We start from the raw sequence: 25,692 nt of genomic DNA, 5'->3' as shown, positions 1-25,692 counted from the left end.
AAGGTCACCATCCTATTCAACGAAGACGTCTATCAAATACCTGTATCTTTAAATACAAAGAAAGCATGATTTTATCAGCAATGCAGTAATGACAGACTGTTGGATTGTCTTGAATAGACAGGCTTGGTATGAAATTGATGCCTCTGAAAGATCTTGCAGATTTTTTTTTTCATTCATTATTATTTATATTTAAGAAGAGAAGTGGGGTTTCAGTGAAAATTAGGACTCTGGACAGTGAATGTAGTACCTTAAAAATCAGCAAATGCATGGAAAATGACTCCTTCCAGCCAGTGCTTCAAACAAAAAGGACCTTTTGTTTTTAACTATTTTTATTCTATGCCCATACCTGTCAGCAGATGTAACTTTGTATATTCCCTTGCACTTGTTTTACAGTAGCTCTATTGATCTGCTTAATAACTAGTCCCAAGGAATTGCACTGTTAAATCTTCTAGGAACAAAATCTTTCTGAACAGGTCAGCTATTAGGAAAAATGTGAATCCTCATAAACTATGCGTTTTCTTTCCTCAGCATCTTTAGAAGCAGAGAAACTACCATGACAAAAGTGAGTTAAACCCCTTGACATTCATAGAATCATAGAATCATAGAATCGTCTAGGTTGGAAAAGACCTTTAAGATCATCCAGTCCAACCATTAACCTACACTACCAAGCCCACCTAAACCAATCAAGGGTAGACTAGACTAAACCATGTCCCGAAGTGCCACATCTACCTGTTTTCTGAACACTTCCAAGGATGGTGACTCCACCACCTCTCTGGGCAGCCTGTTCCAATGCTTGACCACCCTTTCCGTAAAGAAATTTTTCCTAATTTCCAGCCTAAACCTCCCCTGGCGCAGCTTGAGCCCATTTCCTCTCGTCCTATTGCTAGCTACTTGGGAGAAGAGACCAACACCCACCTCACTACAACCTCCTTTCAGGTAGTTGTAGAGAGCGATAAGGTCTCCCCTCAGCCTCCTCTCCTCCAGGCTAAACAACCCCAGTTCCCTCAGCCGCTCCTCATAAGACTTGTTCTTATGATAAGACATTTTCCCTGTTCAGTAAATTAATTAAATAGATGTTTCTTGTTTTGTTCTCTAAGACTGCTACATTTCTTAAGTAAATGCCTGAAAACAAAACCAGTACTTAATTGAAAAGGAAATGACACATAAATGATGTATCTAGTTAATATACACACAAACATGCAAACATTCATTCCAGCCTCAACTAACTCATTCATGAGGAAAAGACTAACTTAACATTGCAGTCACTGTAATACCTGGTACCAAATTAACAGACAGACTTAGCTTCTACTTTTTAACTTTTTTGATATTCTGCGGAATACACAAGTGTAAAATAGCAGCCATGGTGTAAGCTAGATGACTCTGGGAGCTGCTCATACATAGCCCAGCTAGATACAGCTCCTACAAGATCCTTACACATCCCGCAGCCAAGAGTCAGCAGAGCACAACTGTGCTTCCTTTCTTCCGCAAATGCTTATGCCCCTGCCATGCTGCTTTTACACCAGCTGAGAGCTGGCAGTGCAATAACTCACAGTTACCTATCTATCAGTCAGATTTTGGCTCCTTGGTGCTACCAGAATTGTGCACAGAGCTAGTTCAGAGAAGAAACCTACTCTCTAATTATGTAACCAAAACACGAATGATTGGTTATCTTTCTTTCCATGTTCTCAAAGCACTAAGAGTGGACAAAGTTAGCTGGAAAAGAATTTAAAAAATAAATTAAGAAATCAGCAGAGTGATGTACCAACAAGTCATCTGAAGACTTGTGGAGCACAGCATACTCCACTTACTGTCAGAACAGCTGTATGTGAAAACAGATAATAGATCTTTAAAATTTACTGCACCACAGCCTCAAGACTTCTGACTGGGGTTTTCATCTTTACTTTTCTAAATCACATAAGGAGTTCTCTAACCTCAAGGATTTGGTATGAACAATCCATATACACACTCAGGTTTATATGGTCAATCAAAGCAACAGCAAGCTCCTGCTCTAAAAAAGGGATCTTTGAACAACTACTTTGACTCACACTGGCATAAGCTTTCAGAAATTCACATCCAGAGCTTTACATGAGAGACAGTCACATTTTACAAACAGAGTTTGTAGGAGTAGAGAAGTTATGGCACAAAACTCTTCAAAAGCAATCTTAAGGGCCTTCTGCTAAAGCCACACCTTCTCCTGGGCAGAAGACCTGTATGTATTTTGGCTCATACTATCAAATTGGATTTCAATATCATGAACAAAACTCAGGGATATCTTTTTTTCAGCAAGAACATAATATTTCCAGATTGATGTCATATATTTGCAAAAACATATACTATATAGTACAAATAAACAATGTTTGTTAAAACCAAGATATAAAAAGATTAAATGTGCTGCATATTATGCAATCAAGTACTATTACTATGCTGACCCCAATGCAAAGAGCTAAAAAACAAATTAAAACCTTTTTTTAGGGTCTTTTTTTATGAAAAGGAAGCAGCAAATGAACAATTAAAAAAATTCCATCATTATTTTCGAGGTCGGCCTAGAGATGAAGTGATTATCTGACCTGGTAAAGCATCTGAGACAGTGAAATTGTTTTGGACTATTTCTCTAGTCTTCTGGGATGCTCTTTGTCCTCAAGTCAACCGTCCTCTCTCTGGCTCTGTTTCTCCAGCACAAGCAAATACAGAAAACAAGAAAGCAGCAAATTCCAGTTTCTGCTTCTCTCTAACCTAGATGGGGTTGTTTTTGATCTCTGTCACATTCCAAAGGAAAACAGAAAAAGCAAAAAGTACATTATGCTCCTTAAGAAAAACAAGGCAGGCTCTGGGCTGTGTTTGAAGCCTGAAGGACCTCTTTTATCCACTGTCAGTAAGAATTGTGTATATCTATTTTCATTTGGATCTTCTTGTAAAAACTGAAAGCCAAAAGGTGAATACTGAAGTCTGCAATCAGGTCAAATAAGCTGCTAAACAGTTAGGCCACTGCCTAGAGTTCTAGGAAGATTTTGCATTGCATTGTGCTAATCATTAAGGATAAAGACAGTAAATAATTATTAATCTCCTCTGCTTCTAGAACAAAGACAGCTATTTCTTTAAAGATTAGTTTTCCAATAGACATCTAAAATAATCTCTGCAGAACAAGTAGATGGATTAAGCTCCACTTCTTTTGTAGTTTAGAGGCATGTTCATACTTGCACAACTATTGAAAAAGCAGGCATATTGAGCAATTTGACTCCATGGGCTAAAGGCCCTGTAAAACACAGAAACTTTGATTTCTAATAAAATATTGAAGAATGTCACTTGATCAAAACTCCTAGGAGCTTAACAAGATTTCAAAAAGTATTCCAGCAGATGACCTTACATACAACTTTCTCCTCCGTTACTTTGCTGCAATCAAATGATTTGCTTTCCTGCAAAGCTCTAGTACATAGCGAGGGTCTGCAGCGTATTGCAGAGGTCAGCACAGCCTCCCAGCCCAAAGCTGCAGGTGGCCTCCAGAGGAGGAGGGTGCTCGCTGAGAATTTTCTAGCTCTATCTATTTGCAATTTCAAATCAAGAAGGAAACCAATGATCTTCATTGTATGTTAAAGAAATGAGTGCAGGTTCTTCTGGAAGCATTAATCTTTTACACATAATGTGAATATAGTTTAGTGGCAATAATCAAACCCATTAACACATCAGGAAAAAAAAGCACCATATGTAAATTCCCTGATCTTAGGGGACAACTAATGGATTACATTCCAGCATATAAAGATGCAAGATTTATATTTCCCTCTATAGATATTCCAAAATCCTATTACTCAGCCATATCTCCAAGGAGAGGAGGGGATTGGTTTGTTTTCTTTTTTTTTTTTTAATCAAACCTCTTTTTAATCAGTCAGAACAAAATGTTTTCACACAGAAAAAAGTAGAAATTCAGTGCAAAAACAGAGCCCTGATGGAATAGGGGAACTTGGAAGAGAAAATGAAGATGGAATAAAAATGCAGGGAACAAAGATGTGCACTCTTTGAGTGCCTTTATTACACAGATGTATGCAGGGACAGTTTGCTCCCAAAGGAAATCATTACAAAGTTGACTTTTAAGAAGCTGGACCAAGAGAGTCAATTCAGCCTTCTGGGCTGATCCAAACTTTGATGACTGTGTTTTGCTGTTAATTCTGCTGGGCTTTTGATTACGCCTTCAGACCCATTTTGTGTTTCCCCCTTTTAGAGGCCAATTTCTGCCCAGCTACAGACACGAGTCCTGTGGAGGGGAACGTGAACATGCACATATGCGATTGTCTGCAGAATTCATCTGGCACTGCCTGCTTCCCAGATCCACTTCTGTCTTCCCTGTGCAAGCCCTTACAGACTCCTGGGTCAATTCAGGTATATGAGAGAAAGCTAATCTTTAAGATTAGCTAAGGTCACAAATGATTCATATTTTTACCACGATTCAACAATCACATTCAAGCATTCAAGCCCTGCTTTTAAATACTTCATAGCATTTTAAGTGATTCACTGAAATTGTTAGGCACCTGGTTTAAGAACAATGATATGCCTTTGTACTCAGCTCAATTAGGAGCCTGTAGAGTTTCACAAAAACAGTTTGAACAGAGTGTTATCAGCCCACTTAAAATGTTTCATTCTGACCCTGCCTGCCTTTAAACACCATTCCACCACTGAATCCTGGCCAACTTTGGCATAAAAGGAAGAAGAAAGTCAAGCTCAAGAAGAAGGAAAATGCCACAGCTTCAGCAGTGAATAATTCACATCTGCAACACATCTCTTGTAATTTAAGCTCATGGCATCACAGTCCTCAACAGCAACTCCAATTCTGCTTCTCAAAATTAGAAATCTATTTTCAAGTCACTGAAAAGACACTCTGGAACTTCAAAGCCGAGACATTCTTTCAGGACCAAGGTGCCCCACAGTTCCCCAAAGTTAGCAGAACTCTCTAACATCACAGTTGGTCAACATGAGAGAAAATACAGGCTACCAGCTGAGATTCAGAGATGTGCATTCACAGAATAATGTATCACAGGAGTGAGAAAAGCATATAAGCATTTTAGTCAAAAGCCCTTTCTGGTAAGCATTCAGAACAACCTGAAAATGCACTGGTTTACATTAACTTTTAAAGGAATCAGCACTTCTTTTATGAGAATATTTGTCTTAGGGTGAATATCGACTGATCAATACAGCACCAATGTAGACATATGTTACTTTATCAATCATATATTAAAAAGAGCAGCAGTGCTTTTTATTTAATACCCAGTGTAACCAATTAGTACTGCCATCCCCTGATGTTACACAAGTTCATTCTCTTAAATTGCCATGGCAGTAAATTCTACAGTTATAAATGAGAAGCTGCAAATTGATTTGCATGTAATAACAGTACCACTAAACCTTTCTTACCACTTTCAATTTTTCCCATCTGCTACCAGAGTGGAAGTTTAGGATCTATTATTCCCAGAAGGGGACTTACCCAGCTGGACATCTATAACAGTTGGCTGGTTCTCCATGGGGAACAATGGCTTTGGAGGTTTGTCTGTGAGTAAAGCTAGAAAAGAAAATGAGAAAATGTAATGGAAAAATTGAGACCAATGACTGCCAAAGAAAAGCTCTGTCATGTAAGCAATCAAATGTTTGTACACTCGATGGCATGTAAACATTTATTACATAATATGGCTGTTACACTGCCAATGTGCTACAGCTTTCCTAGGGGCTGCGGTGGCCCACTGATTTGATGGAAATGAGCTATTTCAAGAGTTACATTTTTAATACAAAGCAGCAAAACAAACTCAATTTCTCACTTTTAATCTACATATAATAACTAGATCAAGCATTTTAGATCCTCACCTTGCAAAGTTAACACAATTAATTTGAAATGCCAACCAAATCTATTTCAGCGTGACCAGCCCCAACATGTCTTTATGCTTGCCCAAAACAGTATTCAGATGCCCAAAGAAAACTTGCAGAGAATTTTGTCTGATGAACCCCAGCAGCTTCACACCTAGCTTACATTCCTACCCAACTGGGTGGGGTACCTGGATGCTCTTCTCAAAGCCTGAGTGGGGACCCTGCCTTCTGTTCTACAGAAGGATGTCCACCTGAGAGCAGGAAACATTACCCCGGCCTGGTCCTACCAGGTGCGTGCTCCAGCCCTGAGGACAGATGGTCACAGATAACACTACTGCTGAAAAGCACAGCTACGGATGCAGGCTTCACAACCTGGTTTGAGAGCTTAGTGCCAGGCTGTGCAAACAGGTTTTGTAAGTTGGGGCTAGCTTGAAATACACGACTGAGTATTCCTGGAGATGGGGAGAACTGTTTTTAATCGAGTACAGTGTCTTGTACCACAGGAAATTAAACATTTCAAAATTACTTCAAACCTTTTCCAGTTGAAATTCATCACCTGAAATTATGTGAGCTGAGTTTGTAAAATGAATTTGCATTTTTCAATTAAAACTAAGGCAAAATTGCCCTGATTGCCTCAGCACTTACTGATTTGATAGGAAACAAGTCTACCCGGAGGTTTGGTAGCTCAAGCCGAAAGTTGCCCACGGCTGGGACAGGCAGATCTCCCTGAACCAAGCAGAGGGACTTTGAGCTCTGCAATCTCCTGGCCTATGCTCCCAGCTCAGCCTGAGCCACTGGCATACTGGGAGGACATCTCTCCCTGAATCTGCTTCAGCATGAGGCAATGGTTCAACACACCTCCCCTAGGGCTTTAAAACAAGCTGGCTGAGTGGCTGAAGTAGATGTGCAGCAGTTACACATTTCACTAATGTGGCTCTGATAACCATCTAAGAAATGACAGCTGTGTAAAATTGAAGGTAGCTGAATTATTCTGCTACCAAAAAAAAAAAAAAATCGTCAACCTACAAAATATTTTTACCTCTACCTCTACAGAAAATGACGAACTGTATTAAAGAAATACCTGTTTGATTTTGATTTACAGTTGACACTTTTATTTTAAACTCCTTAAGAAGTGATTGCAGCACAATCCACTTCCCCAGTTCCATTTAAATGAAAATGGAGTTCCTTCCACTGATGCTACAGCCACGCTTTTGCTTATCACAAAATACGCATTTCGGTAACAAGTCAGCAGCCAACATTTCAGATCAAAATCATGTGTGTTTGTAAGAAGAACTCCTTGTACAGTTTACCCACAAGGACAACACAGGAATTTCCGAAGTGATTTAAACAGCATGTTATTAAGACTAAAACCACAAGCAGGGCTCAGAATGAAAGATAAATGGGGAATTCTGTCAATGAGAATTCAGCAGTTCAAAAATGCTCATCCAATGCAAAGTCACAAGACTGACCCAGAAGCAACATCAAGGCTATCTGTACAATCACATTATTTGGACATTAGCTTGTGAGTAGAAAATTTCTGGCATAAACAAATAATTAATTTGCTGTGCTAATGCACCTAAGTCATCTAAATGTCATTAGAGAGTAAGAAGAAAATACTGCCAAACCTACATGTGTAAGTACGGTCTACTTGCTTTTTAAGGAATTTCAATCCTAACCAAAAACTTCTAAGTAGGACTTAGGAACACATTCCACTGATGATTTTTTAAGCAACATATGCTTTTAAATTGCTAAAAGCTTTTGAGACACTCCTCCTCATAAAATCGCATAGCATCGAAGGGGAGATGGATAACTATTTCTCCAGCCTCTCCACTAATCCCACCCTCATTCAAACCTTAAGTTTCTCACTTGGTGAGGTCATGCCTGCTTCAAGCAAAGCTCATTCCCAACACTCCAGGAAAAAAGTACATTGTCCAGGAAGACCCAATACACTGATAGCCAGAACATTTGGAAGGGGAGAACACAAGAGTGAGAGCACATTTTCAGTACTGACATTTTTCTTTTCAACATGTATAAGAGTTCTGCTTTTCTTATACTCCAATTCCTCACATGAAAAATCCCTGTCAATAAATAATAATTTAGCAAGAAGCAAGAGCTACTAAACTAGAATTACATTAGTTGAACTGTAACCCGCTGCCAGCCATAAGAAGGACCTCTTCACAGGTATTGCTTGCCATTTGCTCTCAACTCATCACAGAAAATTAGAGGTAGTGTTGTCTGGCCCTGGCATCCACTGAGGGGGAACCTCATCACTTGAGTCACAACCTGACAATATTGTTTTTCTGCAATTTTGTTTTGGTTTCTTTATTGGTTTTTACACTGTCTAGGCAGAATTCCTCAGACTGCCTGCTGGAAGGAGACAGGAAAAGGAAGTACTACAAAGGTGTTAAAAATTTAACAATGTTCTTAACTGCCTCTGTGCAACTGAGGTCAGTACCTTCTTAAAAGAATGACCCAAAAATCTCTAGAAAATGCTTTTTGGCCTAGGAAGTGCCCAATTCAGACTTCTTAGGAAGGTAACACGTTGGCCTGTATCTAAGTGCAGGACTACCCCAGATGCTCAGCACAGAGAGAAGAGAATGGCTGCTGCCAGACACACGCAGCTATTTGCTGCAGCTTCCACACAGGCCTGCTGCAAAACGTGCTGGAGGGAGTGGAAAGGTCACAGTGGCTGCAAAGGGATTTTGGGATTTAAACCCAGTACAAACAGAATCAAGCCCTTTGCCCAGACCAGGCCAGAACAAGCAACACTGTCACTGACCCTTTACAGGACATTATGATGTGTTTAAAGCTCAGCACACATGCAAGATCTCACAAGTGAAGTGAAGGCTGAAATGGATAAAGAGATCAGCTTGAGAACACAATTCTAAACAGCTTGATATACCAGGTAAATTTTGGTTTGGGTGAAAATTTGATGGAGGTGGGGAAAGCCCAAGCCCCCCAAAACCTTGCATGCCAGTTGAGTGTGCTCCCCTGTACTTTGTGAAGGGCCTCAACAGAGTTTCTCTTTCTGGTATATTACCAACACCTTTTTTTCTTAGCTTTTTTCCTTAGTTTTTCAGGCTTTTGTTGCTACCTTTAGGCTTTTCCTGAATTATTATTTTTCATCTCTGGTAGTAAATTGTACACTGTGTGCATTGTAGGATGCGGAGAAAACTTGCTGGGGTAGCTACATCCATGCTGTGTCAGTGTGCCCAGGCTTTCCTTGCTCAATGTTCTTTTTGTATCTCATTCCCACCTGCACCCCTTGCAACCTGATCTGACCAGGGCTTTGCCCTGTTTCCCTTAGCATTACTTGCAGTCTTTGGATGTTTTCTAAATGTGCTCCTGCATGTCACATTTTAAGTGGTTATATTTTGCCATATTGTTCTTGGAGAGCAATCATTATAATGACCTGGCAGCCTGCCAGAGCTCTTTACATAGGAACTGAACTGGCCCAAAGGGATTTTGAGTCTAGAAGGGAATGAACTGCTGGCTCTTCAATGTCGTATGCGTTTACAGAAAACAAAAGCCATTCTTATTTTAGAGGTCAGACATCAGATCACTTATTCACCTCATGAAATTCACTTTTGGTCCTTCTTAAACAGTAAGGCAGTACAAGATACTCTCAGCTATGAGGGATTCTAATCTTTCATGATCTCTGTACTTGACAGAAGTCCATAAACAGCCTTTATTTAAATGCCCATTCCTTTAAGAGAAGTTTCCTTAATTCTTGGAACAGTTTTATAGATGTGCAGCACTCTGATTTCCAGCCTTGCTAGAAGGGGAAGCAGAACAAAAAGTTAATTCTGTTACTGTATCAACATGTCTTTAATAAAGCTAACAGTATTATGCATTCTCATCTAACTCTTACTTCACCTCCCAGAAAAGCACTTTAAATTAAAACAACTAAATGCACTGCAAACACCTTTCCTATTATTAAAGGTACAGCAGTACTTCTGCAAAGACATATGAATATACCTCATTAACTGTCACAGGAAGAGCTGGAATAGAGCTGTCTAATTTGGTTTTTTTCCCCTCAGGCCCCTTGGAACATGCCATGCCCCTGGACTGCTCTGAGCAGCCATACTTACATGTGAAGCCACCAGAACAAGGATGATATTAGTACCCCAAAGCAACAATTCCTGCAGCCACACAGGCAGACCAACCTTTGCAAGATAGTAGGTCTGACGATGCAGCACACTAAAGGCTTTCTTTGCCTTTACTTGCCATTCTAGGATTTCACCCCATGAACAGGCTGGGACAGCTTTGGCTGCGTTTGTTTATGCAAGTATCAGCTGATACAGTACACTACTGAATTAAGACTGAGGAGGGCTCACACAGGGCTTCTGTGCTTTGTCCCAGGGTAACACCAGGCACGCTTCCTGGGGCATCGCTTGAAGTCACGGGTGCTGGATGACAAGCTGGAAAGACATTTCTTTACCCAGAGACACCTGGCAATGCATGCGCCTCCCAGAAGAGTTTAGTGGACAAGGCCAGAGGCTGTTTAGCAGCCAGACTGCTAGGAGACTGCTTGAAGTGCTGTTTCTTCCCATGCTTATATTCACCCCATTAGAAAGTAATACACAAACTTTAAAGCAATAATCAAGTTGCTATAATTTCAACAACACTTGTACTGGGATTTTTCCATAAGAGATTTAAAGGCACAGTGTTGTACCAATCAATACACTGATCTGATCCTCTGTAACTGTTCATCCAGGTGCATTTTCTTTCCCAGAACACATGATGCTTTTATCCTCTCTTTTTCATAGGCACAAGGAATGTGCTGTCCCAGGAGAAGTGCCTCAGAAAAACAGACAAGAGACCTGCAAAAGATTTGGCCTCTCCAATTAGTTACACAGTGATCTTTAGCAGACAAGGGAGAGCATGACTTGCTGCTCAGGGCAATGTCTAGCTACCCACAGGACCAACTGAAGAAGACAACAACCCTGAAGGAGCAGCTCCTGCTTGTGCCAGTGCAGCATAAGAGCCTAGAGGCTCATTTTTTTCCCACCGCAGCCTTACTATTTCAAAAATTCTCTCATTCCATGTTCAAACATATATCTGACACACTAATGAGTTCTCCTGAAAAAGCACAAAGCAGTTAGAAAACAAACAGCCTTAGGATATCATTACTTAGGGATAAGCAATGATAACCAGTTAGAAAAACTACCAAGCAACTCAGTGAACACCAGTGCCTTCACAGTTTGTTATTTGACACAGCTCTATTTCCCTACGCTATTTCCTACCTTCCCTCTGCAGCAGCCTCACAGTACTCTCCCCACTCCAGTCAGACTTCTTTTACGGCAACCACGGTGAGAGAGAGACAGCCCAAGCTGTCGCTACAATGAACACAAGTCTCTTACTGCAATTTTTGAGTGGCTCGGCTAAACACAACTTCTGAATTTAATGCAGATCGCCTCCCCGCTGTGCCATGCAGAGGCATGCTCTAAGCCAACAGGCATCATCCGTGCTCCAAGGACCTGAATTGCTACCAGTGCGAAGCCAGTCAGCACCAGGGTCAGGCACTGAAATCCAGCTGCTTATGATTTGAAGGGTCTCTTTCTTGTGACTCAGCACAGCTGGAGTGTTTTCCAGACCAGATAACTCTTCTAAGGGAGATGAAGGCAGAAGGCTAAAAATTTTAATTCACATGTGGCTAAGAACTGGTCAAATTCTGGGGAAGGGTTTTCTTCTTCCTCAGGGTGGATAATGACTTTTCTTCTTCTTGTGATAAACACCCAAAGTACATTTGCTGTTCTATAATTTATTATTGATGTACCTCCTGGACATTTGTTCATGTAATTTGCAATGATGAAAGGGACAATTATCCAAATATGAAGCAGAATGCAGGGAATCTAAGAAGAATTGTTTCAAATCTTCTATGAGACAATTACACGCCAACCCACTTCCTTCAATCAAAGGATCTGGCATTTTCCCACCATTAATTAACACAGAGCCTCCAGTATCATTCAATCAAGAATCTGGCTAACCTTTTGACAGCAGAACCGATCTGTTTGAATAGCATCCTCTGGGGCAAATAACAGTATGCCAAATCCTTAATCTGAAACTAGCTCATACCTGAAGTTAAGCACTTGTTCACTCCTAGTTCAAATACACATGCTTCCAGGCATGGCTTAGATCTACGTTGGCATCTAAAAATCTTGGCTGTGACATTGCAACTTTCACACCATAGATGAAGATGGAACTAACCGCGTGCAAAATGCTAATTCAGTATGTTAACCAGAGGGCACATGTTGCTAAGAGCAGCTCAGCATCACACCATTTAAAAAATATGTACCTAACTCCCTTTGGCTTATCTGAAACCCCAGCTTGTGCCAACAGATTTCTCAATGGCTGACAGTAAAATGCTTCAGGCCTGACCTGCCAGTCCTTATTCTTTTATGTTGCTGCTTACACCTAAGCATATGTGTGAGCCAATTGTGCAGATGTAAATGTAAATGTGACAGCTATAGTCTTGGCTGCCAGGGACTGAACTGTGCACTTGCAGAGTTAAAAGCTTGTCTAAAGAGCCAAGGGCTCCCACGTGGACTTGCAGTAAGTACATTTTGTGGACTGAGCCTCTTACAGACGTTCACCAGCAAGTCCCGCTACCAGATCAGAACGAATGCTTTTCATTTTCTTGACACAGCAGTAAATTACCACACAAGGTGAAAAGCAGTAGAAAACCACATAAAGCAACTCATTCATAAAAATGCAGCTTTGCAAGGCTGTGTTTATATGGGGACACCGTTCCCTGATTAGCTGTATTGTAGTGTGTTCTACCAGTCAGTCAAAACACACTTTTTCAGCATTCAGCTGTTGTGCTGCCTTTCCTTCACCACAGTAGCAAGCTGACAAAGTGATTGCACCTCCATCCGTCATTTGCTGTAACAGAAATAAAGCCATTGCAACAAAATGCTGTCAAAGGATAAATGTCTCCACCTTTGAAGATAAACACTGAACACTTATTCTCAATAAACTCAAACTCAATAAACTCAGAACTTGCGTGGAAGCCAGGAGTCATTAACCAGTGACAAAGTGTTTTTCTCTATTTATTACTATTCAAGCAGGAAATGCATCTTTAGGGACAATGGGGTGAAATGATACAGCAACTGGATGCCTCCCCCTCTGCCACCGTCACCATGAATATCACTTTTTGAAAACTCTACCTAGGATCAACAGTGCCTTAATGCACTCTTTGGTCTGCCTCTGTGGGACAATTTTCTGCAAGAAGGAGTTTAGCATTTTTATATTAGCAGTAAATAATTGGAATTCATCACATGAATTATTTTTATGACTTAGAAAGAAGGACAACACAATCACAGTTTTAAGGAAGATACTGTGTCCATGCTGAAATGCAGCTCGCACGGGAAATGAAATTTGAGGCACTCAAATGCTCTTGGATCATTACTGGTGGTTTTGATTCTAACTCATTAAGTCCTCAATGACTTGGAACACACCCGTGTTTGACAGGTCATACTACTGGCACCAAGAAGAAGCTAGCCATGACTGCAGCCCCCTTGACTTTGAGAGCAGTCAAAATTCTGAACAACTAGCCGTGTCTGTCCTGTTCTTGCCAGCTGCTGTTACTAGTTGTAAACAGTTTCCATGGGCTGTAAGGTCATGCCTGCAGCAGAAGCTGTTGGAGCAGCTGGCAATTCCAGGTGCGAAATCACCTCTGAACAAGAAGTCTTGCTGCCAGTCTTCTCACCTAAGATGTCTTCAGCTACTGCACACAGGATGCTATCAGAGTGCATGGAGACAGCCAAACTGCTTTGGAGAGAAGAGCAGGAGCATCAGGTGCTAGACGAACTCTGTTGAATTCATGGAAATGTTAAGAAAAGTAGAAATGAAGTAGATTTGGTTTGGGGATCTTCCAGTTTTCAGATTTGTGCAGGACCTTCTTCCCCGTTCTTACAAGGCAATCAAGTCATGTAGGGCTGTAGAAAATGCAATGGTGAGATTCTGGTGGAATTTATGCAACAGAGTATGACTTAGGAGGACCATGGTGAAGTGGAATAGAAACAATAGCATAGATGGCACATCACTGAAGCACAGATAGCAAAATCCCACAAGGTGCCCATCACAAAGTAATTACAATAGGGCTGAACACTTAACGCTACTGCAATGTACATGTTAAACACCAGCGGCAGCCGACTGTGACGCATCTCCTGATGTGAAATGTTCAGTGACACTGATGGTATGGGTTACTGTCAGTCCCGTCACTAGAGCCATTGCAACGTGGGTGCTGGAAAGTAGAATTCTGTGTTAGCAGGACTCTCACTGTACTGATGCTATCAAGTTCCCTTACTCCTACAGTTGCCAACACACACTTCTTTTCACTGCATTTCTAAACTTCACAGATTGGATTAGATTATGCATGATCATTTTATTCCTTTCCTAAATGTGGATCATGCGGCCTTCTTTTATGAAGCAAGCACAAGTTTCCTCTGAAGTAGAGAAAAAAGTGTAACACATTGTTACTAAGTGTAAATTACATTTCCCTGAAATATAATTCATGAAAATCTCAAATGGAGTGTGCTTTATTTAATGAACTGGGTGTATTTAACACAAAGGACACATCATTTCATCTGCACTCAAAATATTTCTCTTGGACTCTGAGCAGAAATAAGATACTTGAAATTACCCTCTATTTCAAGGAGATCTGCAAAGAACATTTTATGACATCTTCTGGCTTTTTTAATTCTTTTTTTTTTTTTCTGTCTTATAAAGAAGTAAAGAAGTGGTGACAGATGAAGGCAGATCCCATCATCCATCTTGAAGGGACAGCTGGAGACTTTGCATGCAAATGAAAGCTATCATTCTTGTCAACCTGAAACCAGAGTACCAAAAGCCTACACTCCACAACCAATTAATATTCCATGATCAATTTGACCACTCGTGCACAGTGAACTACTGCACCACAGCACAACCCCAGCAACATGAATTTTTCTGGAGTGGGTTTTATGCGTTGTTTTAATAAAACTCAAAGCAATCCATTATTCTCTGAAACTAAAAACCTCGTATTAAATATAGATAGTGTATCAAAAGAGAATTATTGCAGACGATGAATGCCAGCTATACTAAGTATTAAGCACCTATGGGACTATACCCATTGGCAAACAATGGGTGCTCTTTTTGGGGGGCTGGGAATAGCCATCTCCAAGCTCCATAGCAGCCTCCAGCCAGTGCACACCACAATCTGGCAAAGGAGGAGCTGGTGCCATTTCGCCACCTCTCCTAGTTTGCTGTTTCAGGCATCTGCATGGCTTACCTGTGCCCTGAGACAGCCCCGAGTCAAAACCTTTGGTACAGACCAAACATTCCTGTGCAGTTTTTCAAAGAAGAGGACACGGCTATGGAAGATCAACATTAAAAATGTATTTCGCTTGAAGTCTCAAAGGCAATAGAAACCATTTAAAACTTGTACTTTGGACATGATTAGATGTTGCACAGTGTAACACCTCAGCCTGCTTTGATGTTCAGCAGGAGCGTTACAATTTCAAAGCTGCCATACCACAAACAATTTTTAGATGGAATTTCAATTGTACATTTTTTAGATTAATGACATTCACAAGTAAGAAACACAGAACTTCCGTTAAGTCATCTCTTGCCAATTGATTTTGCTCCATAGGGGATTAATGAGTAGGTTTCACCCTGCCCCATCCAGCCTATTACTTCTGATGCATTCTTTGGATTAGCACCCTGGCTTCCAAAGCTTGCTACAATGATGAAAAATGTTACTATACTTGACAAGGAAAACCTTTTCATAAAATGTTTATGCAATATGTATGTAGGTTCTTTGTCTCTAATTTGTCTTCAAAAGCTGCAAAATATATTCCACCAGGTTTTGCTATTATTTTTTTTTCATTTTACCACTGAAGAAGTTTTGAATTGTATTATTCACTAAGCACATGTAGCATTGTTAAGAAAAAAATTGGGCCAAATCATGTCATTATTGGTTGGATGAGCATGAAAATGAATGAAAGCAGGCATAATATAGGCATGTAAAGAAATCATAGATACACTTGCTACTGTTTATTCTGCCTTATGACCGAAGAGCCAGAAAATGCAAATCTTCTGATGAAAGACAATGCTGTAAGAAATGAAGAAGATAGTTATCCCACGAAATCTGTCTTCTTATTTGAGGCAAAGGATTTAAAAGAATTAACAAAAAAAGTAGCGTCCATAGAAATCTCTGGTGGGATGACCCATTTTCAGAGTCAGCAGTGCTGCCTTTCCCCACTTGCATCCGTTTATACCAGCTGACAGGAAGCAGAATAGCTCCCTGGTGATCAGCGTGGGACCTGAGCCTTTCAGTATCAGCTACTATCAAACACAGGGCACTTTTCTGATCCAAGAACGCAATTTCTTTTTCACAGAAATACACCAAACATGCGCAAAGCACTACCTCAAAGAAAGATGTTATAAGAAACTTCATAGCTTTGATGAAACAAGTTCCAGATAAATGATTCACATCCTGTGTCAGTGGGCACACTCTCACCCCCACGCATCAGGTTTACAGGAGGCAACTACTCAACAATAAACATGTAATATCTTAAGACTAACATATTACTTGAAAATGTTTAACGGTCAGTGGAGACGCAAAGAATGGTAAACAAACCTCCAAGGGGAACATGACTAGAGGCTGCACAGAGAGCTATGTGTACAAAAAGCACGAGGACAAATGTCATTCCAGTGCCCACTGGTGCATCTCCGTGCAGCCCTGTTAACAAGCCCAGGGACATGCAGCACAGTTGAGAGGAACAAAGGAACTTCCCAGTGAAACAACCTTGAAGACCTTGTGGCAACACGAAAAGCCATGGAGAAGAGTGAAGACGTGGCCAAAAAAAAGTCTTTGGGACTTCACTTGTTTTGAATCTATGTGACCATTGCTAAGCAGGCTATCAACACACCAGATGTTTACATCAGAGGAGCATAAAATAAACTTGACAGCAGAGGGAGCGACGGATTTTACCTGTCCCATGGGTCAATTTGGGCACAGGTTATACTGTATGCAGCAGAAACTGCAGGAGGGCCTAGCTTAAAAATCCCCTGAAATGTGAGATTAAACAGGCCCAAAGGCACTTCAAACGGCGGCAGATAAGGATTTAATCCTTCAGTGTATTTCCTCCATCCTTTATTAAAAGATGAAGATAATCTTTAAATCAAGAAAAAATAGAAAAAAAACCCCAACAATGCAAAGAACCAAAAAACATCAAGCAGAAAAAGAGGAGAGGAGGGGAGGGGAGGAACCCCCCTTATTTTCATTAACAAATCAGCGCCAAGTTTCCTCTCAGCCAGGGCTATCCACACGAAGTGCGCGGGCAGGGGACCTCGCTCCCCCCAGCCTTGGTGGACAAGGCAGTACAAGCTCTCTGTGAACAGTGCACGGACGCGATACCGATGGGCTGCCCAAATACCCAGATATTCTGCCTGCCTCTGCCTGAACTACTTGTGCATATGCAGGCTCCCGGAGAAGCATTTTCTGTCCTCCTGAAATTTCTCCATCCAACCACCAGGACAGAAATAAGCACCTCTCCCACCCCGCAGCCACCGGGACACTGTTGGTGAAGCAGCTCAAAACAGAGATCGCTTTCCTCGGCTCCTACATTTCTCTGCTGTTCTCAGAGGACCATTCATTACCCAGCTTTTAGGTTTTCTGCTGCTTTTTTCCAGCAGCCAGATCTAAGTTCTCTACCAGGAATGTAATTTCTGAGAAATTTTTCATGAAATTGTGTCAGCTTGTTGTAACGAACCTGCTTGACACTTCATTTTCCTGTTGAAAGTGTCTTCTGTTTGTCATGTGTTGAAGCAATTTAAGACTTTGCTTTGACATTTTCAACAAGAGAACAAGATGATTCAATCTGTTCTAGGTAGTAACTGCCATTACATTTAAACTACATCGTTCATATGAAACTCAACATACTATTTTGACTGCCATTCTACATCTTATCTATGATCGCATAGTACTTCTGCCCCAGCTCATGGAACAATGTTCAAGCAACAAAGAAAGTAATTTAAAGAAGATCTCCCCCAAAATTTTCCAATAATACCACCCTGAAACTTTCTTTCTGAAACAGTACTTTCAAGTGGCATTCTTCAGACATGCCTTTATGAGGGGAATTTTGAGAATTTTGGGTTTTGTTCCAATGTAAAATGAAAGCAAAATCTGAGAAAAAACCCCACAAATTTCCTCCCAAATAAAAAATATAAATTTATGACCATCTGTAATACTTCAGTCCCAAAGGATGGGATGACTGGCTGATGGAGAAGCTGAGCACAAACTCAGCAGTGGCAGTGTAGGAAACAGTAAAGGTTGCATTATTTGTCACGTTCATCACACAGCGAGTGTGATAACCTGACCCAGGTACATGTGATTGTTTTACCTACCACCTACCCCCACTTGAAAATTTTTCTCCGTTTTGTTGTCTCCTTTAAAATGTATTATGCAGCATGTTCACTCCTATCTAATCAACATGTACATGTCCATCAACTCCTTCTGATGCACAACAGTTATCAATCATGTTTTATTCATTACAGGAAAAAAGATTATGTCTTGTTCATCGAGTCTTTTACTTCAGTTCTAAGGTCTGTTTTCTAGAAACGTAAGGCAAGATTTTAAACTGAAAGATGTGAGATGCATAGCTAAAGAGCATGATGGTTTCTCAGGGGGTGAACTATATTTGGATTAATAATTACACAACAAAGTATTTTAACAGGGTAATATGGAGATAATCTAAGTACAGGATTATAGGTGGGAAATATTATCACCTTCTCTCCCAGATTTTAATTAATAATTAAAGAAAATCTTTGTGTGTCAGCACACCTGTAAAATAGGCGCTATATAAAGATCTATCACTTATCTACAAACTATACAGTATCATTGCTTTTCACAGAACCAGTGGATGAAATGGAGGAAGGAAGGGCTGGGGTTGTTGGTGGTGTTGTTTGGGGTTTTTTTTAGTAGTAAAAGCATAGTGGCATCATAAAAGAGTTGGATCACAGAAGCAAAACTACAGTGCAGCAGTAATGTTAGATACTCTTTTAAGGCAGAACCTCTGTCTTAATCTATTATTATTCTCAGATTGTGTCTAAAGACTACTTTTTGTACCATGCTTTTGCTGACAATTACCCATCCAGAGATGGGTCCCTATACATGCACTACTGTTATCACAACAAAAGGGACTATTCAAATGCAACTGCAGGACTGGGCTCCTTTTCAGCTAATACACCAAAGTAAAAGTCAGAGACCTCTCCCAGCCCTTGGTATTATTCTGCAATGATGTGCTTCCTTACCAAGGTGCTGTAAAGGGACCTAATATACTGTACTGTAAATAGGCAATTTTGGCTGAATGCATGGTAGCACTATTTTTTAACTGCTCCAGAGCTGACATTTAGAGAATTCTGAGTTGCGGCTGGAATGCTTCTTTTCTCCTCCTACATACTCTCAAGTTAGTATAGCTCTTTCTGTTGGTAAATAAGCGCCTTTGTGTTCAAAAGTAGTCTAATCTGGAGCTGCATAAAACAGTTAAATTCTCATTAACACCATATACTGATCTTGCAAGGAGTTGAAAACTCCAACACAATTTCATATCAAAGCAATGGAGCCTTAAGCTTTTGCGTTTATGAATGATGAGCAACATTACTTCAAATGACATCTTTTGTCAGAGTTGCTTGAGCTAAAGACAGAGCGAATCCATTTGTATAAATTGTGGCTTCGCTGCTGAAAGATTACAAAAATATATGGTGCTATTCTTAAGTCTCAAACCATTAATATAGTTAAAATATGCCATCTTTTCCCAGGAAGAACTAGCAAGTCCTTAAAACACTATCATCAGTCACGACTAATTCACTAAATATACAATTCCAACAGCAATAGAAAAAGAAAATACAGTACAGTATATCATCTGTCACTGCATCAAACATCTCTGTTTTGCAAAGGAAACTGCAAGGCAAGATTTCCAAGGTCTGTGATATAGATGGCTCGTAACTGAATTCCTGTTCCACTGGGATTAGCTCTTTGTTTTCCATTTGTCTGACAGATCCAAAGCTAGATATTTTTATTTGGAAAAGCAAACCAACATTAATTTCCCCCCAAGAAAATACATGTCTGGATGCTATAGTTCAGCCATTGAAGTATTTTAAAAATGATCAGCAATCAAATGGACCTTATAAAAGATATTTTGATTCCTCAAACCTACCCATTAACTAATTTATTAGAATTATACAGATTTTATACTGCCAGGGTGTCCAAAACCACTACACGGTGTGGGCCAGGAGTCCACTGTACTGTACAAAAAGTTCCTGCGCACTGGTACTATCTTGTTTGATTCAGACCATTGCCTTATCGGTTGTATTCTCATCATGTTATGTCATGGTTTGGAGCAATGAGCATTTCACTATGCAAGACTGAAGGTCACACTAACGAGAAGGAACACTAATGGGGTGAAAATGAATATTGCGAGGACCGTAAATCATTCCTGGAATCCTATTTAATTGATCATTTTGTAGCCGACCTTGCTTCCGTGGAAGTCAATGGCAAAGCCTGTGGATATGAACAGGATTGGGTCCTTTAAAGTATGGGATGTTTTATGAATGTTGAAGGTAGCATATTTTACACTAGAATTTTCTTTATTACTTCTCAATACAAAACTTCACCAGGAGTGCCAAACTGCTGTATAAAAGCATCCCATCATACAGTACATCAATTTAATACATGATACATTTTCCTGCTAGTAATATTAAATGTTGTCACTTTCAATACACAGGTGTCTAACACAGCAAATTTTCTCCCCCCCATCTTCCTCCCCAGTATTTTCCTCCCAGATTTTACAAACATGTCTATCACAAACTAACAGCTCTCCATCTTTGGCTGGCAGCCTGGTATTTCCTTTAATATGTGAACTACCTCTGAGGCAATCAGAGTTCTCCCTGAGACCCAGCCCCCCGCAGCACAATGCCCGCAGCACTATGACAGAGGACTTAGCAATAGGATTTATGCTTACTTGAAATGGAAATGAACCAGCAAGGATTATTCTGCAGCCGTATTTTTCAGGTTAAAGAACCTGACTTAACAGACTCTGATGTGAGTCACGAGAGAAGCAGGCAGCTCAGGGTCAGGAGTCTCTGTGCTCGCCTTGACTGCGGTGGCTGAGGCTGATGCTCTTTACCATGACCCAGCTGAGCTGGCCAGGGCGGGCAAACTGGCTTGGTAGGAGCTTGGGCTGCATCTGAGGAAAGGTGCTCATTCTCTCTCTTTCCTCACGCTACCTTAACTCAAGAGATGTCACTGTCTCTTCTGTACATTGATCGCTGTTAGTCATAACAAACAGGCTTTGATGAAGTGTCTTCAGAGGAGCACGTGTGTCTCTCTGGTGCTCATCTCTGCTGCGTCAGCATATTTGGAAAATCTGGATTGGGGCGAGTGACATCCACTGGGGAATGCACAAAAACTCCAAATCTGCACTACAGTGGGAGCAAACAGCACAACGAATGTGCTCCTTCCATCTCTCTAATGGCATGCAAGCCCCCTTCCTTCTCCTTTCCATTTCCCTCTGCCTGTTAGAAAGATGATTTACCAATACCACACACTGAAATGTCTCCTTTGGGAAACAAGTATGAGGGATCCTAGGTGGGAACAGGAGAGGCACGTACAGTACAAGTACAAGTACAAGTACATGGGGACTGTCAGAGATGCACTGAGATGAGCATACAGATTTGGGGATGGAGCATTTCCTTGAGGGACTCTGTACAGGAAACTGAGACGGGAGATGTGGGCTCTGACAAGATGCCCTTATGGGAGCAAGCTTTCCACCGCCAACGAAGCAGTGCTTTCCTCATGCCCTAGGCAAAGGCCTAGTCTCATATTAATCAGTACATTTTGGACTGCTGCAGGGGGAGCATGGTTTTAAGAGCAGGGAAAAACCCTCAGATCAGGAAACTTTCCAGTCTGAACCCCTCTAGTAAAGTAAATTTCATCTGGAGATGTTTCCTTTGAGAGATGAGGCTGCAGTCTCACAAGCAAGAACATTCAGGGCAAGCAGAAGCTTTGGGCTGATTATTGTCATGCTGCTATTTATCTTGATCCTTTATGGTTTCAGACTCGCTTGACTTTCTGTGGTGTGAGTGGGATGACTCTGAGTGCTGGCACAGCAGCCTGTCACAGAGGAGAGTAAATCTGGCACCCAAATTCCAAGTTCCCAAATTTTGGGGGTAATAGTTTGGCAGTAAGGTATCTGACTCTTAGTGTTCATTTTTGCTGGTACTCTTGGCAAGCACATTTTTAAATTCATACATTTCATTACAAGTTTTGGGTGTATTACATCCTGTCCCAGATCTCACCCCTCTCAGGTTTTAATTCCTTTTTTTTTTCACTTCTACATATTATTTGTTCTGTTTAAAATACGATAGTGAGAAGAAGCAGAAAGTAGGGGATTCCAATTATATTTTCACACTGTTTGAACACTGACCAGTTCTCAAATATTCAAGGTAGGAGCCCAGTTAATTTTTTCAGACAAATAGCTTATGAAGGAAAATAAATGTGTTATTGGTTGCCTGAAACTGTTTGTAAATTAATGTCAAATTCCATTTTAGATTAAAAAAAAAGACAGGAAGAGTAATATACCCCTTCCCCCCAAAGAGGAACACCTTGGTGTGACATTTTTCCTATATGAAACATAGTTATATATTTTTCTCCAGAAAATTAAGACAATAGCTTTGAAGCATATTTAACTTCCTCCAATCTAAACCAAACACGTTGAGGAGGTTTGTAGGCAAAAAAAAAGAAAAAAAAAAATCACATCGCTGCTGCTCCCCAAAATATTATATTTAACTACTGTACTGAGAAAATTGCCATACAGCACTTAGCAAAGGCTCATCTTCCCTTTCCAAGGCTCTTAAAACCCTACACAGCTGAATTTCTACATAATCTCCCAAATGTGTCCTTTCATACCTTGCCATTAATTTGATTAATCTGGGTGTAGGGTTTCAGGATATTGAATTTCCCCTGGTTTTGCATAATTTCATATGATGCTTTCATTATTTCATTAAGCAACTGAATCGACTGAAATGACTCTTACATTTTCAAGCTTCAGATTCAGGGAGATAAAACTTCCTAATTTAAACTCATGTTAGTTTTGAAAGCTTCTTCCACAGCTGCAGTAGCTAGAGCCTTAAATTTTGCTTTTTGTTTTTTCAAAAAAACCCAAAATTCTGGAGGAATCTGGACAAAATCTCCCATGTCACAGCTTTCAAAGGAGGAATATCCCATCCCTCACAGAACTTAGCTGTAGGCATTCTTTCTTATGTCAACTGTCTGTTCCTGCACAAGTAGGCTTCCTTTGGGTTGGCAGACTAAGGCCTCTAAGACAACAGAAGAGCCGTTCAGGACTGGATGTCTTGCAAGATATAATACTTGTGTGAATGAAGGTCAAGAAAACCCTATGCTGAAATCCCAGCCTATACAACAGACAAATAGATTTGAAGTATTGCCTAAACTGAAAGACAAGATGGAAAAAATGCACAGAGATGCAGTTTGAGAGTTCCCTATTCACTTATCCAAATGTACAACCTGTTTTATACCAACATGTAAGGTAAATGGGAGAACTTCTACTCTACTATGTGCTAAAGCTATGGCCAGGTGAAGCCAGAGTAAGACAACTGCAGTAGAATTTTGAGACTGGAACAAAGGGGAGTACTTCCTATCTCTACTTAGTGATACCACTTGACAGAAAATTTCTGCTTCTGAATGCCATGGCACAGGGTTGCTCCACACTCATACTGGCTCAAATGACATTACAGCTGCAACTGCAGCCTCCATGGACTTGGTATAGAAAAGAAGCCACAAAATCAGCTTGCGAGCCAATGTCAGCCAAGACTGCCTGCCACGTAGCGTCATACAGAACATGGCCTCTGTGAGAAAGGAGTCATTGGCACACACTGAAGGACAAAGCTCCAGCTCTGGCAAGAAAGTTTCTGATGGAAGCTCCAGAAGAATGGTCTATTTCCCTTTGGCAGCCCCTCTTCAACTAGAGCATTAGGCTTTGTCTCTGTCCCAACCCGATCCAATCCCTAAGCCTAGTCTTTGGTTGAGGCTTAGCAAAAAGACCTGCACATTGCATACGCTTGACATTTAGCATGAGTGTAAATCACTTCTCTGTTCTGCAAAGACCTTGCTGGGCTGGGCATGTACTTTATGCACTGCTGAATGTGGGGGGCACCCAAATGGTGTCTCTCTTAGTTTTCTTTTATTCTTTTGTACATTTGAAATTTATAAATCACCAGCTTCCAAAATGTGGGCAAGCAAATGACTACTCCCAGGCTGAAATATGTGTGCGCCAATTCCCAGGTCAAGCTATTGTTAAGTGGCACATTTATAATAAACCCATATGCAGCAGGAGTTTGACTCTGACACTAGCATGTCATACTAGCTATACTAGCATGACATACTAGCATGGCATGACTAAAGAAAAACAGACTTGCCATTCTCCTCTTCATTAGTGTTATTTCTCTTATGAGGTCACACAAAAAGGCATAAGGCCCATTTCTATGGGGTAAAGAAGGCCATTACTTTGAACACAACTAGACCCAACAACACTGTACAACACTCTGTCAAAGGATCTGGGGACAGGTAGGAAATTAACCCATCCTGGCTCTGCTGTAAATCTGGGTGACAGGTAGGAACACACAAGACAGGGTCATCCAAAAAGATCCACGATCTCTCCCCAATGTACGCTATTACTTTCTGCTTGTTGATTCCTCTGTGAACCAAACAGAACAAGCAGAAGCAGAATGAAACATCAGCTTGTGTCACTCATGACCTATGAGCATATCATAAACAATCTGTTTCTCGCTCACATGGAACTGTAAGATCACAAGGATGGTCCAAATCACGTTCACCTCCGCTAGGAAAGCTCAGCATTTTATTTAAATGTCTGTGCCTACTTGCTAAGAGGACACATCTGTGGAATCCTTTTCCACATGGACCTTGACAGAGGGATCCAAAATTCATCAGAGTGCCTGTCATCTCCAGCCTGCACTGGTCTGAAGGCTTCCTGAGAAGTGGCATCCAGTCTTGGTGCTAGAAAAGATGGCAGGCAGGTACAAGACCCGCACAGCTAAGTGCATTTACTCTGATGAAAACTGCATAAATGTTCTGGGGGCTCTGGTCAGCAGCTCTCCATAGTCACCCCAAACACTAAACTACTGCTAACTGGTTGAGGAATATTTTCAGTGCAATGTTTTTGACCTCTGTGTGCACCAGCCGTAATCAATGACACATTCTATGTCTAGGGGCTGTGATGCCCTAAGTGGTAAATAACAATGATGTCCAGGCTTGCAAGTGATAAGTAAATATAATCCCACAGTCAGATGAAACACTTCCAGATGTCCCTTGCATGTCATGCATCCACAGAACCCAACATGCCCTTAACATCCCAAGCCTGGGCTTTGGATCTAGCGGATCTTCATTTTGAAGCCCAGCGCTTCTTGTTGAAGAGCATGGTAGGACGCTTGGCTCCTAAATAATCCAAGTTGGCCAGTTTGTATCATATGCTTCCATTCTCAGTTCATTACAGTGACTTTTGCTGTGAATTTTCCTCCTGCTGCTTTTTCTTTACAAACAAGGCCTCCTATTCCCTAGGGAAGTGCACTTCCCAGTTAGCCTGAGACAACAGTTCATTCTCAGTCTCATCTGTGCACACTGCCCACTTGTCAAGATCTTGCCCAACATTAAGCCCACCCCTCCAAGTCTCTACAGTATTTTTAATTAAGTGTTACTACACAACTGAAACTTAGCACATTTTCTAGCTATTCAAAAACCAGTGAAAATCAACACATTGCTAACTGCTA

The 25,692-nt window shown here is 40.8% G+C and overlaps 1 protein-coding gene across 1 annotated transcript in view; it reads right to left on the bottom strand.

The window, feature by feature from the left end:
- The window catches only part of IL1RAPL2 (interleukin 1 receptor accessory protein like 2), a 384,489-nt gene that overhangs the window by 104,039 nt on the left and 254,758 nt on the right, over nucleotides 1-25,692 (bottom strand). The window contains exon 5 of the mRNA XM_075720755.1: nucleotides 5,468-5,542. Coding sequence (XP_075576870.1) covers nucleotides 5,468-5,542 — 75 coding nt within the window. The remainder of the gene's footprint in view (nucleotides 1-5,467; nucleotides 5,543-25,692) is intronic.

The sequence above is a fragment of the Pelecanus crispus genome, chromosome 13 (genome assembly GCF_030463565.1).
Source record: "Pelecanus crispus isolate bPelCri1 chromosome 13, bPelCri1.pri, whole genome shotgun sequence".
Taxonomy (NCBI): domain Eukaryota; kingdom Metazoa; phylum Chordata; class Aves; order Pelecaniformes; family Pelecanidae; genus Pelecanus; species Pelecanus crispus.
This window is presented reverse-complemented; position numbering and strand designations above follow the sequence as displayed.